General features: G+C 30.2%; 2 protein-coding genes across 2 annotated transcripts; one reads left to right on the forward strand and one right to left on the reverse strand.

Annotated features, from left to right (window-relative positions):
- The first annotated feature begins 1,671 nt into the window (after positions 1–1,671).
- LOC145939945 (uncharacterized) lies at positions 1,672–7,693 on the forward strand. The gene is made up of 3 exons (XM_083044611.1): positions 1,672–1,743; positions 6,330–6,625; positions 6,826–7,693. The coding sequence occupies exons 2-3, from the start codon at positions 6,367–6,369 to the stop codon at positions 7,473–7,475; spliced, it is 909 nt and encodes a 302-aa protein (XP_082900737.1). The 5' UTR covers positions 1,672–1,743; positions 6,330–6,366; the 3' UTR covers positions 7,476–7,693.
- Positions 7,694–8,330: 637 nt separating this feature from the next.
- On the reverse strand, positions 8,331–15,362 carry LOC145939957 (putative cytochrome P450 6a14). Its single transcript, XM_083044637.1, has 7 exons — positions 15,225–15,362; positions 14,715–14,902; positions 13,362–13,731; positions 11,239–11,573; positions 10,691–10,921; positions 9,702–9,953; positions 8,331–9,277 (listed from the first exon to the last, which is right to left on the reverse strand). The coding sequence occupies exons 2-7, from the start codon at positions 14,881–14,883 to the stop codon at positions 9,114–9,116; spliced, it is 1,521 nt and encodes a 506-aa protein (XP_082900763.1). The 5' UTR covers positions 14,884–14,902; positions 15,225–15,362; the 3' UTR covers positions 8,331–9,113.
- Between the last annotated feature and the right edge of the window lie 2,571 nt (positions 15,363–17,933).

Below are 17,933 nucleotides of genomic sequence, written 5' to 3' on the forward strand. Positions count from 1 at the left end.
GCGTTCCACTCTACTTCATCAACTATAACCTTATACAAAATAATTCCAAATACTATTTCTATTATCCAACTAGCTTGTTATGCAGATTTATTATGCAATCCTAATAACATCTGCGATATCTTGATATGCATACTCTCTCTCTCTCTCTCTGATACTATATTTCACAGATACTTTTTTATATCTTCCTACAACATTACGTTTCTTTCATTTGCATCTCTATTTCTATATATAATAAAGAAATAGAGATGCAAATGAAAAAAACGTAAATAAACTACAAATAATGTTGTAGAAAAATATAAAAAAGTATATTGCATTTTTCCTGCGAAATACTTTAATAACAGAGATACTTTATCACAATAACGCGAACATCTCGATACTGAGAAAGACTAAACACGTGGCTAAAAAAGATCCTACTGTATATCTGGCACCTTACCCTAAACTTTAATAATAATAATAATAATAATGACTTTACCCCACCGCGCTTCCCACGCAAAAGCCCTAGGACGTAACAATCTCATTCTCATTACTTTCCGGACACTCACCATGTACATGTAATTTATATACCACAATTAATAATAATACAATTATTTTTTCTTACTTTATGTTAATTTTGTTTAGAATATTGATGCATCATGTAATACATTGTAAAAAAACTTCTCACTAATAATATTAATTATATTAAATTAAAACTTACTTTTTAATCTTGTATGGTTTTATTTTTATCTAGATAGGTAATATGCAATAAAATATTTCTAAATTTAAAAATAATAACAAATAGATATGTTAATTTCCTAAAAAGAAAAGATTTTTAAAAAAAGAGTGTTTATATGCATAACTTTTTAATGATTATTGCAAGCGCGAAAAATTTCCCTTGACGTTCATGATGATTCTTATTAGGAAATAATGCATATTCAAATGCACGAAATCTTTTCTTTTTATGAAATGTATGTTTTTTTTTTTTACTATATCTTTCATCCATTTTATATATACATAAATATATATATATATATATATATATATATATTTGCATATATTTTATCATGTATATATTTATCTTGCGCGTTACTTTGGTTGCGCGGTACTTGACACGAGACACTACCGCGTGTCTCTTGAAATTATTTTGTATCACAGTTACTAAAGATGGCCCGAAGTGGGGAACCGAAACATTTAAATAAATTTAAATAAACCTGACTATATTCACAAGTTTATTTTTTACATTTATTATCTTGGATGTTTAATTCTTATATTAATTTTTTGTAATTTATATTATGTTATTTAAAGCTTTTTATTGATTTTATTGTTGATAATATTTGTCATAATAGGTAATTGGGATAATATGAAAAAAGTTACTCGAGAGAAGATTTATTTCTCCTGATTCAATGGAAAGAGCGCTGAGATAGAGAAAGAGGGGGAAGAGAGAGAGAGAGAGAGAGAGAGAGAGAGAGAGAGAGAGAGAGAGAGAGAGAGAGAGAGAGAGAGAGAGAGAGAGAGTGAGCGACAAAGAGACAAAGAGAGAAAAAGGAAAGGAGAAAGAAGAAAACATAATAGACAGAAAATAATATTGGCAAAACTTATTTTAAAGGCCTTGCAATCCCTTCCCTAGATTAACTGAACCAGACAAGAATATAAGAGGTCTGATGAACGAGTAACTAGTATCAGTTCTCAGCTTTCTTCGCACAAAGACTGCTTATTCTTTAAGCAATTGACTCTGTCTTTCTGTATATGTGTATGTGTATGTGTTCAGTAAGTACAGAAATTTTTCGCTACTACACTAGTTTTTAAAAATACTTAGCTTCTGCGGGAAAACACTAAAAATGATTCCAAAATAACAGAAGCTTTACTGTGAGAAATATTTAATACAAATAATTTAAAATTTAAACAAAGTAAGTCGATGATAAGAAAAATGAAAAAAAAATTGTAGCTAATTGAAAGAAAAACAATCGGTGACGCCATGCAAACATTATTATAAATAAGATAATAGCTGTATGATGTGAACAAATATTTTAATGTGTGTGTGCGTGTGTAAAATTTGATGCTTTGAAACTTTGAAAGTTATACAATTTTTTCAGATATTTAGTAAAATCGAAAAAAAAAAAAAAAAAGAAAACCCCCGCGGTTAAGGTAGTCAAAATAATGATCTTACATAAATTACATTATAATTTGAATAATTTTAATTTTAATATTTTATATTGTGTAATGTAATTTTATATTAATTATATGAAAAATGTCATATAAATTACACATAAATAAATTCTACATTTTTGTTAATAATTAAACTAGACAACGTAAATGAATATAAAATATAATCAATGATTAATTTGTCTGCGTAAAAGAATTAAAATTATGTAATACATTAAGTTTTACTCGTTCGAAAATATAAAAAAACCAATGCGTTTTTTAATTTAATTTGTAAAATCATATAATCTCGTAATCGAGATATCACCACAACACAAAGATATACGAGTATGTATGTACATATAATTAGAATCTGTCAAAGATGCCTTATTGTTAGTACAAAGGCAAAAATGAATATTGACAATATTGAGAAAAATTATTTTATTATAAATTTATTAATCATTTTGTTATATATATATAATTATTTTTAATTAATAATTGAAAAAATAAAGAAAATAGAAAATGCATATTAGTTTTATATACCTGTATAAAAATAAAAAAGGTGTATACATACATGTATTGTTTATACAGGGTGTCCGGTAATAGTCACGCCAACCGTCGTGTGCAGATTCCTGGGATTTGGAGACGATTTTTCCTCAGCGAAAATGTCGAGGAAGGTCATAATTTTTTGCATGTTTTCAATTTTTGCCATCTTGTATCTTTGTAACTAAGCCTTAAATTAAAATTCTATTAAAGTAAACTCTACCTAAAATTAACTGAAGAATGTGAATTTATTATTATTTTATTTCCACAAGGCTTAGTTTGCGAAAAACCCTTTATTTTCAATCGCTTATAACTCGAAAATTATTGGTGTCTCGACATTTTTGCTGAGGAAAAATCGTCTCCAAATGATCCCAGGAATCTGCACACAACGGTTGGCGTGACTATTACCGGTCACCCTGTATAAAATATTCTCTCTCTCTCTCTCTCTCTCTCTCTCTCTCTCTCTCTCTCTCTCTCTCTCTCTCTCTCTCTCTCTCTCTCTCTCTCTCCGTATTTGCACATGTGTGTGACTAAGGTAATTTTTTTTTAGATTCTAATTATATTTGCAAGCAACATCAATCATGTTTCTATAGTTATCCATATAATGTTGCACACTCGTTTCTTTTAGCTCGTATCTTGTATAACATAAAAAATCTCATAGCACGGATGACGTACACGAGCGTTTTTCAGAGCGGAACAAAACCAGATTTTAGATTTTAACTGATTGTGACACTTGGAAAGGTAGTGCGTGCGTCACACAAGCACGTGTATACAAACAAGTTAAGCTAGTCTGAATTTTAATTCTTGCTAAACGCAAATATACTTACATGTTAATTTAAATCATTTAATCTTGAACACAATGTATACACTCTTTTATATGACAAAATATCAATTTATCATATTATTTTGACAGTTTGAATAATAAGAGGCCCAGCAATGAGTAATTCTATATGATTCTTTATGATTTTATTCATCAAAGTAAAAAATATTATATTATTATAATTTACAATTAATTTTTTCGAAACATAAAAAGATAATATAACGTTTATTCTGAATAATTGCTTTAAAAAAATTATATAATTCTAAAAATGACGTATCAAAAATGTAACATATATTTATTTAAGAAAATATATTTATGTGCATTTAAGTATATAGCTATACTTTTATGCATTTCCTTTTAATTTTGTTTATTAAATGATATGTAAAGTAAAAAGATTAATGGTGCGTGCATATAACGCGCATGTATAAATAATACACCCATATAATAAATAATTTTAGTAAATAGTCAAAATATTTAGTCTTGACAATGGTCATTTCATATCAGTTTGATCACCGTATATCGATTGGCACACGATATATCGATCACTTTCCTAGTTTTCTCACGCAGTTTTTAAGCGTTACTTTCTCCGATCGTTCAATCGATTCGGTAGCGTTGCAGCGGGATTATTATGCAACACGATATCTCGTATCATCGCTGCGACAATAGTTTTCTTTTTTCACGCCTGAATTGATTTGTAGCCAACCGTACCAATCATCAGGCTTATCGTGCAATCATGCATATCGTTGACAAAGTTCGAAAGAAATGTTCGTGATAAAGACAAGCTATAGGCAGAGAAAAAGCAATTACGAAGTTGGATCAACATAAATAATGAAACTTAAAACGCGTCGCTGCACTTTGGAGATTTCAAGCATTTTTCGATACGCGATGTAGTAATTTTATCCTCTTTTCTAGAAAAGAAAAAGAATTTAAGAATTATAATAATATACTTGAAAAAATAATTTATACTTATTAAACAAAAATATAATAAGAATATATATATATATAATTCAATATTTACACAAATCTCATCCAAAATTTATTCACATTTGCATTGATGTAGTCGTAAACATTCAATTAATTCTAAAATTGAATCCATCGGTTTCATTTGTATCGTATTAGCTTAAAGAATGCTTTATTTTTTTCTTTCTTTTACATATCGAAAAAATGACTGAATCTTAATTATATATCATAATCAATTAATGAATTCACCCCTACATAGCCAATGAGAGAAAATAATAGAGATGATCGTCGATCTCAAAAAAGAAAGAGTCTGATTGTGAATCCTACATCCGCCGCGTGTAGCATTTAAAATATCAATTAAACTCGAGTATTTCTCTTACTTTTCTTTTATAGTTGTAATACAAAGATTTATACTGAAACACAATATTAGAATCACTTGCTGTATAAAGTTTTCTATATATTAAATGTTTTACATAATTTATCTATACATGTATACAGGGTGGCCCCGAACGTTCCAGCCAGACTTTGAGATCTTATAGGAAATTTAATTCTGAACAAAAAATTTCCTATAAACATGGGTCGAAAAATGCTTTCTTACGAAGTTATCGCTCAAAAACCTCTGAAATCGTGATTATTTTACACATTTTTCCATTTAGATTTTTACTTGTGGGGAAGAGTGAAAAATGAAGTTTACTCAACGCCAATCGAGTCTCGTGAACATCTGATCCAACAAATAAATACGACTTTTGATCGATTGAGGTTGAATGAGGAGGAAATCCGTAAAGCGACTAGATCGGTCATTACTCGATGCCGAAAGTGTATTGGAGCTAGGGGGGGACATTTTGAGAACAGTTAGTTTTTTCACGTCTTTATTCATTTTCTACTATTACGTGCTATTTTAGTTTAAAAAAATTTATTTTATTTTCATAAAAGAAAAAGATTTTTATTTTCTATTTTTATCGTTTTTTTCAAGAAATTTATTAAGTTTCATTTTCTTTTCACCTTTTGCTCTTCCTTTTAAGTTTCATTTTCTTTTCATTTCATTTTCTTTTCACCTTTTGCTCTTCCTTTATCAGAGGTTTTTGAGCGATGACTTCTTAAGGAAGCATTTTTCGACCCATGTTTATAGGAAAGTTTTTGTTCAGAATTAAATTTCCTATAAGATCTCAAAGTCTGGCTGAAACGTTCGGGGCCACCCTGTATATACGTATATAAAATCCTTATTCTGTCTTGAATTGATCGGGTACTTCCCGACATGCTAGAAACACCAAATTTCGCATGGTGATAGGGGTCCACCCCCATGTAATGGAATTCCTGAAATTTTTAATTTCGGTCCAGGGGCGCAGCCAGGGGGGCCCCTTAATGCGCGCCATAGGGTTAACATGGGAAAACTTCAATCTGGCCTAGGAGGCAAAAAATTTGGTATACCGACAGGGGCTAACGTAAAACAAAAGAGAAAAATCGAAAAACCCAAAATTTGTATTCAGGGATGCAGAGCCCCAGGGGCCCCTATAATTCTGCCGTAGGGGTTTACACGGAAAACTTTACATGATCTACGTAGGAAGATGAAATTTGGTGTTCTGCCAGGGGCTAGAGTAAAAGCAATGAAAAAAAACCAAAGGGGAAAATCAGAAAACTCAGGGGCGCAGCTAGGGGCTCCTTAATATCCCATGAAAAAATATTCAGTAACCACCTTCAGTAGCCACCTTAACGCCTGGCGTATAGACAGGCTTTTCCCCTAGTTTACTTATATAGAACTTTGAGTAAATGCAAAAAATTTTTAAATTACATAATTGAATAGTTTATGTTGTGTGCTTTACATTTTTCCTAATAATTAATTAATCGATTTTAATGGTGTTTCAATTTTCTACTAGTTTTATTTTTTTTACAGATATTCATTAGCTACAACAAAAATTCAACGCTTTAACATGAAGATCCTGTTGATATTCTTGGCTTGCGTAACTCTCACGTATTGCGGTAAAGCTAAAAAACAGATTCACGATCAACAAGTAGTCGACAGTTATGAGTTTGAGTATGTAGATCACGGTGCACCCGCATTAGGCTTGATTGACTCAAATTCTCATATCGAAGCGGCGCCCGTCAGGGCAATTGCTGCGAATAGTCATCGTTCAAGCCTTATTCGGCCTGGTTATAGCGTGGGTGGTCCATTAGCCAGTATAGCTACAGGTTAGATATATGTTTAAACAGACCAATTACATTCTTTGTTTTGTCTCGTGATAATGCCACCGTTATAAACAATTGGAATACGCGTAAATAACAGCATTGTAGCGATATATATGTAATATACAATAAAGAAGAAATAAGCGAGCACGCACACATTGCATGCCCCATATTGGATATACAATGCGTAGCTATCTTGGTTACAGGAGCCGCTGATCAAGCTCATACACAGTTGAACCAACAACCAGCAGCGGCTGGACAGGCAGCATATGTAGCCAAGAACACGTTGGCACAAGCAGCGGCACAATCCGCGGCGACGGCCGCTGCAGCCTTGGCCGGCAAACAGATTATCGTGATGGGCTTAGAACAGCAATCTAGGGACGCGAACGTCGCGGTGGATGGTGAGAAGCAACAACTTCAACAAGCCCAGCGTGCGGCCACAGCTGCAAGGAATGCGGCGCAACAAGCGATGCATCAAGTGCAAGTGATAACCACAGCGTTAAACGCGGCGCAAGCAACTGCCGAACATGCTGCACAAGCGGCAGCCGAAACTGCGGCCGAGCTGGCCGCGCAAACGACGATGGTAGGCCAAGCTAAAGCGCGCGCTGAAACGATAGCTGAGCAACTCGCGGCGGCACGCTTAGATTTTGAGACAACTCAAACAGCAGCACAAAAGGCCGCCAATGCCGCCCAAGCCGCGCAGAGTAATGCCGCGGCTGCAGCCGCGTACGCGGCCAACACCGCAGCCGCGACTGCGAATCATCCAGTCTCTTTGCACGCCGCCGACGAACCTCTCAGCCTCTCAGCGAACGCCTTGCCCGTAGACACATTTGATTTTAAGAGTTATCATCTTTAAGGGCCATTCCACGTCTCGCGGGCGATTCTTTCTTTTGCGCAAGTATAGAGTATGGCATTGCCCGAATCGACATAGCGCGCGGCGCTATATATGCAAAGGTGTCTGCATCTTTTCTGCTCTTTCCTTTTCAAATCGGTAAGGTTCAGCGAATTGTGCGCGTTACCACTGTGTGTTTATACATACCAGACTGCACAATAAAATATTGTTGCCATCCTAAACTGTATATTATTTTCTTCCTGTCCCGAGGAATAACTTATCTTTTTCAATCGTTACGCGCACATAGATTTTCTAATATATATGTGTACCTATATCGCGTTATTTTTTTTCTTAATGAAAATTTCCCGAAAGAAGTTTGATTGTAAATATCATTAAGAATTAACATTGAGGATTAATACGTTCTTTGGTAAAATAAATTGCTGTATAAATAGATAATAAAATATACTATATATGTATTAATTCTCGAAAATATTTATCAAATAAATGCTATTTTATTTTAACGAATAAAAAATTTTCAAATGCAATCTCATCAAATATACACACATATATGTATATCCATGTACATGTGTGTATAAATATCCATTAATAACGGCCGTTGTTCTAACTTTGATATATTTTAGGAATTCTAGATCAAATAAAGTTATATAATTAAAGAGTAATATTATCAATTGTTTGGTTTGACCAATAAATAATTGTTTAGTTTGACCAATAAATAATTTTGTTTGATTTAATCGTTAATTTATCTAAAAAAAATTAATTGCACGAGTGTTTTAACTTATCCAATCACTTTTATCGTTTTATCAACGAAAATCAATAGATTTTTTGTAAGAATAAGACAAACACGAACGTTTTACCTTACTATTTTACCATGTTACTATTTTATTATTAACAATGTAAAGATCTACATATACATATTCATAATAAAGCGCAGCGAGTTTTTGTCAATTCACGCTACAGAGCTGTAAGACCAGCCGTTTCTTTAATAGTATAGTATAGCACTTATAATTAGTAGTACTGTAGTGTATATAGGTACATGTATTACTTAATATTACCTTCGTAATAGCTTAGTATTATCTTACTAAAATTCAATTTAAAATTTAATTATTTAAAAAGATAAAAGTCTTAATCAAAAGTTAAAAAATTGCAAACACAAAGATGGACAAAAGTGATAAATTTAATGAAAAATTTTTAACAAAAATGCACAGCTTTTAGTATACAACGTGCGTGCGTGCGTGCCTGTCTGTGTGTGTTTAATATGTAACTAATGTGTAGTGTATTATAAAGGATAATATACACACAAAAATAACAATACAAAATTGCTGACTGAATAAAATAATTCAAATATAATCAATTTATCGCAGCTTATTCAGGCGTTTAATAATTAATTAAATATATTAACAGTACAAAGAATCAAATTTTTCTTTAATATTTAAAGAAATATATTTTATAATTATTTCTAATTAATCATGTATTTCAACTGTAAATATTGAATACCGCAATTTAATATAATAGTAAAACATATAAACAACAAAACTAAACTATAATACAAAAAAACAGGCTTACACTTTCAGCAATACTTTTTGAATAGATCAAGCAGAGATTTCATTTTAGCTCAATGATATAAATATGAGTGCGATTATTTTATCGCGGCTCAATGATAAGATGAACACCGCCTTTGACTGTGAGTACAATAGGAGCTTCATCGAAAGTAAGCGGAACCGGAGTTCGAGGATGAAGTTTAAACTTGTATTTCAACAGAAGACTTATTAGCCCAATTTTCGTTTGCATGTAACCAAACCTGGTACCTAAAAATTGATAATGATATTGATGGCGACGAAATAGCTTACAGGCCTTCTAAATTGTCGTATTAGAGATGATTCGATAAAAATTATTAAAATAATAATCAAATCACATTTAAAAAAACACTTTTAAATATTTAACGTAAGGAATATATCTACTCTATAAATCTAATAAAACATTTAATACCATTGTAACTTTTTGTAATTATAAATATTAAATTAATCTATTAAAATATAAAATAACTTATTAAAACAAATAAAACACATCCAATCGCGCTGTTAATTTATCTCAAATAAAGTACCATAAAAAATTTACAAAAAATTGTACATTTGAAAGATTAATAATAATTCTTAAACAATAATGATACACCAGGTTAATAAAGAAAAAAATAATTTATGATATTTAAATTATATAAATAAGATTATTTACCAATACAAACTCGCGGTCCTTCTCCAAATGGCAAGTAAGCGTAGGGATGTCTAGCTGCTATGTTATCTGCGTTGAATCGTTCAGGATCAAATTTATCTGGATGTGGATATATCGACGAATCCCGATGCAATCCGAATACCGGTATAGTAATTAAAGTCCCTTCTGATACGTGAATATTTATTGTGGGAAGGTCTATTTCCTTGGTGCAGACGCGATTTAAAACAGGTACGGGTGGATATTTCCTCATAGTCTCTATAATATGTAAAATAATAAAATTTGTCTTGCCTACATTTCTTTGGAAAAGTCAGAGGAGAAGATAGGAATTAAAAATTTCGAATTGAGATTTAATTTCAAATAAATCTTGGCATCGTACCAAGCAAAATTCGTGCCCCGTGCACGCAACTATTCAGTTACAACAAAAAATTAATTTTTGTTGTAACTAACATACTACCATCTGCACATGGCTCTTCTAGTCTATTAAATTTAAATTTATATTGAAAAAATATATTTTCTAAAATGAAACCAGTTATCCAAACATTCTGTATATATTTGGTGATTGGGAACTCATAAACAAGAAAAAAAGTTGGTATGAACATAGATCAAAAGTGTTTTGATAGATAATGCATTTTTTTACGTTTAACGTGGAGGACCTGTAGGCTGGCCTGCTTTTAGGTCACCCGACTCAATCTGTGCGATTTTTATCTTTAGAGTCACTTCAAATCCTTAATTTATAAACGGAAAGTTAATAACGTAAACGAATTAAGGTAAAAAATAACTAATATAGTTTTGAAAACATTAGGCAAAATTCAAAAGTGTTTCAAAGAGTCAAGACTCTTATGTACATATAAATTATAAATTATCAAATATGTTTATTTTCAAAAAAAATACACACACACATATATATATATATATAGGTATATATAATAACTTTTTTTATATAAAAATTTGTGTTGCAAAATACGAAAATAACACTTATATATCATACTTGCCATTTACTACTTTATGAAGATATGTCATTTCGTTCACAGCATTATAAGTCAACCCACCATACTGTTTTAACATTTCGTCAATTTCCTGACGAATTTTATCCTGTATATCTTGGTGTTGAGCTAATTCGTATAAACAATATGTCGCCGTTGTCGAGGAAGTTTCAAAGCCAGCCAAGAAGAAGACATAAGCTTGAGCAGCCGCTTCCAACATGGTAAGTTTATTCATAGTTGCTAAGTTCAAATAAGATATTATTATCTCATAATACTCTTGTGCAGAAACACATTAGAAGAAAAATTAAAGCTTTTTTATATGATATACACATATATACATAATCACTATCTTTATAAATAAATCTACACACATGTATCGCCGCATATATTAAATGTGTGTGTGCGCGCGCGCATCTTATCATTTTTAAAATCATGTAATTATTGTTTTAAAAATATGTGATTATTGTTTTAAAAATATGTAATTATATTGTTTTAAAAATTGTAAAAAATATAAGTAAAAGCAATTAATATTAAATCAACGTAAAATATTCATTTACAAGATATATCGTTATCTTTGTCATCGTCAGCTTCGACATAGCCCTTCTCCATGAGTTGTATGAGCAAATTCATAAAATCGTGCCTGGCGATATTATTAATTTGCCTGTATTCCACATTATCTCGAAACATTTTTGTAAAAAATTTGGTAACACCCCGATCCGTAGTGGGAATAGAAAAGAAATCCATAATTTGCGGTGCGAACATTAACAAAGCGTTCCAAAAAGGTTTCTCTTCAAAGACTTTCTTTCCCCAATGCCGAAATTCGTTATTCGGCTCCTCCATGCAGTTAGACTTGATTCCAAAAGCCGTTGACATAATAATATCCGTTGAATATCTGATTTTTCAATATTGTTTTAATTAATTTTAATTAATTTTTTTAATTAAATGTGTATCAAAGATACTTTAAATAAAATGAAAAACGTGATTGTGTATGTACACCATCTATGTATACATACATGGTCTGTCAGAGAAAAGTAATGAAATTAATATGTAACGCATAATGTGGCAACACTAAAAAATCGTAATCAAGCGGAATGTAAGGTATGATCCTTCCTTTAAAAGCAGTTCAAATTTCGAATCGTTCGGTTGCGTTCATCATGTGTGTCGTTATAACATTTTTCGTAAGTGTCGTGTATATTAGTATTAGACCTCGTCACTGTTTTCATGATCGCGTTATGGAGTGACAAAATATTGAACAAATACGATAAAAAATGTTAAAAAGCATTTGGTGATCATGTTTTATCACATGGCATGCTCAGATTTTTCGGTGGCAATAAATGTTATTGGAAAACCGCGTTTTAGAACAAATTTACAATGTTTTTAAAAGATGAACCACGCGCTGCGTAGCTTTTTAAAAACCTAAGCACGTAATAAAGCATGATCACTAAATGCTCTTTTTTTATTTTTTACAATCTGTAACTCTCTTTCAATTTAACCAAAACTTTATCACATATCTTTGTTGTTTAATATTTTGTCGCCCCATAACAAAAACGGTGAGGAATATTAATACACACTTGCGAAAAATGTTATAATATTACATAAATGCAACCGAACGAATTGAAACTTGAACCGCTTTGAAAGGAAGGATTATACAGGGTGAATCACATAATTTGACAAACTTGAATAACTCGAAAATAAATAATTTTAGAAAAAAATGTTTCAAACAATAGTTGTATGGCTTTAAGGGGAACATAAGATATAGTGGTAAAGATTTGCATAGAAAATCGAGACCAATCAATTGGTGTAAAAAAAACGCATAATTATCAAAAAAAAAAAAACATGTTGCAAATTAGATATTTTTTCTTAAAAACAACTAAATGTTTTTTTTGCACCAATCGATTCCTCCCATTATTTTGTGTATAAAAGTATTAAGGTAAGATTACCGAAAACTGAATAATTTGTAAGATATATTTTGTATTTTATGTCAAAATACTGTATATCTTTCAAGCCTCATAACTCGAAAAATACTTAACGGAAGAACATTTTATTATAGGGTTTTGAAAAGCTCTCGAGGTAAGCTACAAGAATAAGCAATAAAAAATAGGGGGTTCCATTTAAGAAATTGAAAGTGACCTTCAAACGACTATCCAAGGTCAAATCTTTTACCATACTATCTTATTATGTCCCCCTTAAAGCCATACAACTTTTGTTTGAAACATTTTTTTCTAAAATTATTTATTATCGAGTTATTCAAGTTTGTCAAGTTACGTGACTCCACCCTATACTTTACATTCCGCGTGATTACGATTTTTCAGTGTTGCCACATTATATGTGCTATATATTTAATCTCGTTACTTTTCTGACAAATCATACATGTATACATATATCTTTTTTTCCGGAATTTTGTTTGTCAAAAACTCTTTTTATTTTCAATTATTAATTAGTCGAAAAAAAAACCATAGATATGCCTTGACAGTTTTTGTTGAGTAAAAATTGATTTTAAATCGGTCAAAAAATTTGTAACATGAAAATAACATTTATTCCAGAACAAACTGCAATGCTTATGCTTTTTCTGTACATTTGCAATTTTTATTTGCATTTCTTTCCAAATTATGGTATTTATATTCATTGTTATTTAAAATTTTTTCTTTAAATAAAGCTTGTTTTTAAAAAATAACTTTACCTTGCAAACATGTCTTTTATCTCGATGCAATCTTTCATCTGAGCTTTGCTCTCTAAACTTTTCGCAAACTCTTCGCCGCATTCCTTCAGAATCATAAACATCTGCTTTATTTTTCCTGAAGTAAAAGTGGGTGTCAATTTGACACGCAAATTTCGCCACTTTTTTCCAGGTAATAAAAACAAATGACCAGACAATGGATCAACCTTCTCGTTGCAAAACATTCCGCGATCATGGAAACTTCCAAATTCTTTGGCTAACACTACTCGAATAAGATCGAGATCGGCAATCACAAGATTTGGCTTGAAAAATGTATACATCCCAAAAGCACGATGATCCTTATATTTCATATAAGCGTCACGGAAGAGTTCGCCTATTGACAAATCTGACATTTAATTCAGCAACTTTTTACGTAGAAATACAATAATATATAGAATAAATAATAGTGATTGTGTGCATATAATATACATATACATATGTAAAAACAGGAACAAAATATAAATTTGTAAACAATAAAAGACTGAATAAAAGTTTCATAATTATACATATAATCTTTAATTATTGATTTAATTATTAATTTAGTTGATCTTTATTTTTGTTAAGATTTTAAATATTTTTATCATTATTCAATTTTCAAAGAAAATTTCCAAATAATTTTTATTAATTAATAAATAAAGTTTATTTGGAAATTAATTATTTTAATAGAGATATCAATTTTCAATCATGTATTTAATAAAGATATGAATCCAATCATGTTTATAAAAAATACTTAAAAATAATTTAATAATGTACAATAACTTATAAAAAAAAATCATGAAAAATAAATCATGAAAGTTAATAGTACAAAAGATAAAATAATGTGTACACGTATTTATACACATACTTTTGTTAATTAATTTCTTGTTTTAAATACAAATTTGACTTTTCCAATTTTGATCAGATTTTTACACAAAGAGAATTTTCTCTTAGCGAATTTACCCTGAAAATCATGGTAATTATGTGGGAGAATATGGTATGGAAAGAATTTTATGAAAATTTCTCTGATTAATATTTATCACAATAAACATAATAATATCTTATCATAATAAAATATAAAACATGTTTGATTAATTTTACTATGCAGTTTAATATAAAATTCTTTCCATACCATATATTGTCCCACACGATTACCATGATTTTCAGGATAAATTCGCTAAGAGAAAATTCTTTCCGTGTATATTAATAAAAAGAGCATCACATCCCCTTGCGCTAAAAAAAAGAAAAAAAAACAAAAAGAGAAAAACGAATTACATGTACACATACGTATTCTCATGCGCAAATATATCAATGCATTAATAGTTTTTTGTAGATACTCGCCTACTGACAGTTTTCCAGTCACATAAGCTGTCAAATTACCAGCTGGCACTGTGGGTTCAATATAAAAAACACCCTTCTTACGCCAATAATTGAACAGCACATATTTATAATATATATACACAACACTCAGAGCAATAATGAAAATCCCGATTAATTCCGCGAGAAACATCGCGAATTGATACTTTTGTCTAAAATATAACAATAAACAATTTTATAATTAAAAACAAAATTTACAGAAGTGTTACACATCCAAACTTACACTTTAATATATATAATACTTATTTTTTATGCTTCTAATATTTGTAAAATCAAAACACTATTGAATAATAACATCGAATATAAAGAAGCAATCTATACATATATAACAAGCTCATAAAAATAAAAAATTAAATATTGGTATGTAAAAATTTATCAAAATAGCGCGAAAGATCAAAATAATAAAAATAATAAACGATAATGTTTTTATACAATAATATAGCTGACGTTACAAAATATAATAGTCAATATTACCTTTTCCGTAAAAGAAGCGTCAAAAATAATCTTATTTCACTAATTTATATTACAATCGATATGTATGATTGGTTGTAGGACATATATGTTAAATATAATATATACACTTTTTAATGTTTTCAAGTATACTGAAAGATATTGCATCATGAATCACTATCTTATATATGAGATGAACGTTGGCGATGCGATGGTTGTTTAATTATATAAAGTATCCCATGTTACATTGTCGTTTCATGTGACGGAAATAATAAGAGGTAAATACATAGATTTTTTTCTGTTTTGTTACATAAGTTAATAAAAGTGTTGATGGTGACTTGCCCGTTTTTCATGTTTTATTATTACTAGTTTTGATCGAGATTCTTAGAAATAGATTAGTCACACATGTATAAAAGTATATGTGTATATGTGCGTATGTTTATATAATATATAATTATATTATCTATCACCCTTCCCTTCCTCCCTCCATCCCTCTCTCTCCCCCCTTTTATTCTCTCACCCCTCTTTTCTCTTTTAATTGTTTCCAATACTTGTTTTGCACTAATTTTATAAAAAGCTAGATCGCTATAAAAACTAAAACTATATAATTAAATATACATATAATGAAACGTTTCCTATTTTTTTGTTATGCATTATTATGCGCAATCATTTATAAATACATTTTTATATTCTCTATTCCTTTAATCTGTTATATAATAATCTTTTTAAATGTTATATAATAATCTTTTTTCTAATAAAAATTTGTCTATTATATGCATTAAAATAATACTTTAAATTCTACATTTATATAATTTACAAAATTAATAATCCAATAAAATATAATCTCGATTTTATTACTAATAATTAAATAAAATTAATAATTGTTCTATCGATTTACTTTTTATTCTTTTTCATCAAAATTACGCGCGCGTGCGTGTGCGTGTGCGTGTGCGTGTGCGTGTGCGTGTGCGTGTGCGTGTGCGTGTGCGTGTGCGTGTGCGTGTGCGTGTGCGTGTGCGTGTGCGTGTGTGCGTGTGTGCGTGTGTGCGTGTGTGCGTGTGTGCGTGTGTGCGTGTGTGCGTGTGTGCGTGTGTGCGTGTGTGCGTGTGTGCGTGTGTGCGTGCGTGTGTGTGTGTGTGTGTGTGTGTGTGTGTGTGTGTGTGTAAACATTATCATTATGTATACATGTATTATATGAATGTAAATCATTATAAAGATGTTTTAAATCAATCTAATTATGTAAATTTTGTTGTAATGTATACTTCATACGTATAATATACTTTATCAGAATGAACAAGAACATAAATAATGAGTTTAGAAATCAACAGTTTCTGACTTACAAGATATGTTATTATAAGGCAATTATCTCTTGTCAAACAACATTTAAATAATAGGTCTCATGAAAAATAGATTGGTCATGATAAACTTACCGTGCAGGTGCAGTCTCCCCTTCATCTATAAGTTATAGATACATATTAGCCCAGTAAGAAATGATATGTTAGAAAGACGACTATTAGACGATTATGTCGTTTATGCTGGTTGAAATCCAGTTATTTGAACTATTTTGCAACTCAAAAATTATCGAAAATTTTTTTCTATATTGATTACGTAAAAATATTTATCTATAAATTTAAAACTTATATGAAACAGTTTAAAAATAAATAATAATTAAATAATTAATAATATTATGTAAAAATAATAAAATAAAAAACAAAATAAAAATATAATATATATTATAATATAGTTCTTTATATATTTTCGAATAGTAGCTTATATTCATTTGTTAAGGCATTCTTCCGTTGCCGAATGTACTTTAAATTGTTATATATATTCTATCATTCTATCTTTATCGAAATAAACGTCTAATATAAGTTTAATAAAATAAGCTACTGTAATAAACACGTCTTTTAAACGTTTTTTGAACATTTTATAAACGGCTAATAAACATCTTAAAAAGGTTAAATTTGAAGGACACAAAAACGTCTAATCGATCAAATTTTAGACGTCTACATTAACCGATCTCTTTAGTTGAAAAGTCATTTTGATTCGACGTCTTTTTAACTGATGATTATTTCTCACTTAAATTATTATTTGTAGGAATAATTAAAAAACATGATAAACTTTATATATAAGTTAAATATATAACTTATTATTGTTAGATATAAATTGAAGCAACGAATCTAAAAACTCCTGTCAAAAAATAAGAAAAAATTTGTTATTTTTAAACATAAATAGGAATCTCAATAATGAGGATGAAACGTGTGTGTATGTATATCGCGATGGACGGTAAAATACTTTGAACATCTACTATGGCGAAATAAAATTTTTCTTTATAACATATAGAAACTGTTAATTTTTATACCGATGACGTAATAATTTTCTTTTTCAATATAAGTAACTATATTTCTGTTATTATCTCAACTATATTTTATTACATCTCACTCATGAAGAATAGAGATAAGGAGGCCGAACTAGCATGGAGGAATTTTCGAAAAGTACGACAGAATGCCAAGCCTAAATGTAGTTTATTAATGCTCCGCAAGGTTGCGCTTTTGCCTCACGGGACTTAGGGATCCTATAAGGAGGGATGCGCCAAACAGACTGCTGACTGCGGATTGGTGCTTTCAATTTGTGGGATACTTCCGCTTCGCTTTGCCCGCGCGTAATACATGACGGTAGTGTATATTAGGAGTGCTACGACATATAAAAAATTTTTTGGAGAATATATACGAT

Source organism: Prenolepis imparis, unplaced genomic scaffold (assembly GCF_030444845.1).
Source record: "Prenolepis imparis isolate NDT839.2.m4 unplaced genomic scaffold, iyPreImpa1.0 SCAF_1, whole genome shotgun sequence".
Taxonomy (NCBI): Eukaryota; Metazoa; Arthropoda; class Insecta; order Hymenoptera; family Formicidae; genus Prenolepis; species Prenolepis imparis.

Excerpts from the sequence above, each read along its gene's own strand:
- LOC145939945 (XM_083044611.1), top strand. The coding sequence starts at position 6,367 with ATGAAGATCCTGTTGATATTCTTGGCTTGCGTAACTCTCACGTATTGC. Across the intron at positions 6,626-6,825 it reads ATTAGCCAGTATAGCTACAG|GAGCCGCTGATCAAGCTCAT; the intron begins GTTAGATATATG and ends TCTTGGTTACAG.
- LOC145939957 (XM_083044637.1), bottom strand. The coding sequence starts at position 14,883 with ATGTTTCTCGCGGAATTAATCGGGATTTTCATTATTGCTCTGAGTGTT. Across the intron at positions 13,732-14,714 it reads GACTGGAAAACTGTCAGTAG|GCGAACTCTTCCGTGACGCT; the intron begins GCGAGTATCTAC and ends ATTTGTCAATAG. Across the intron at positions 11,574-13,361 it reads ATAAAAGACATGTTTGCAAG|ATATTCAACGGATATTATTA; the intron begins GTAAAGTTATTT and ends TTGAAAAATCAG.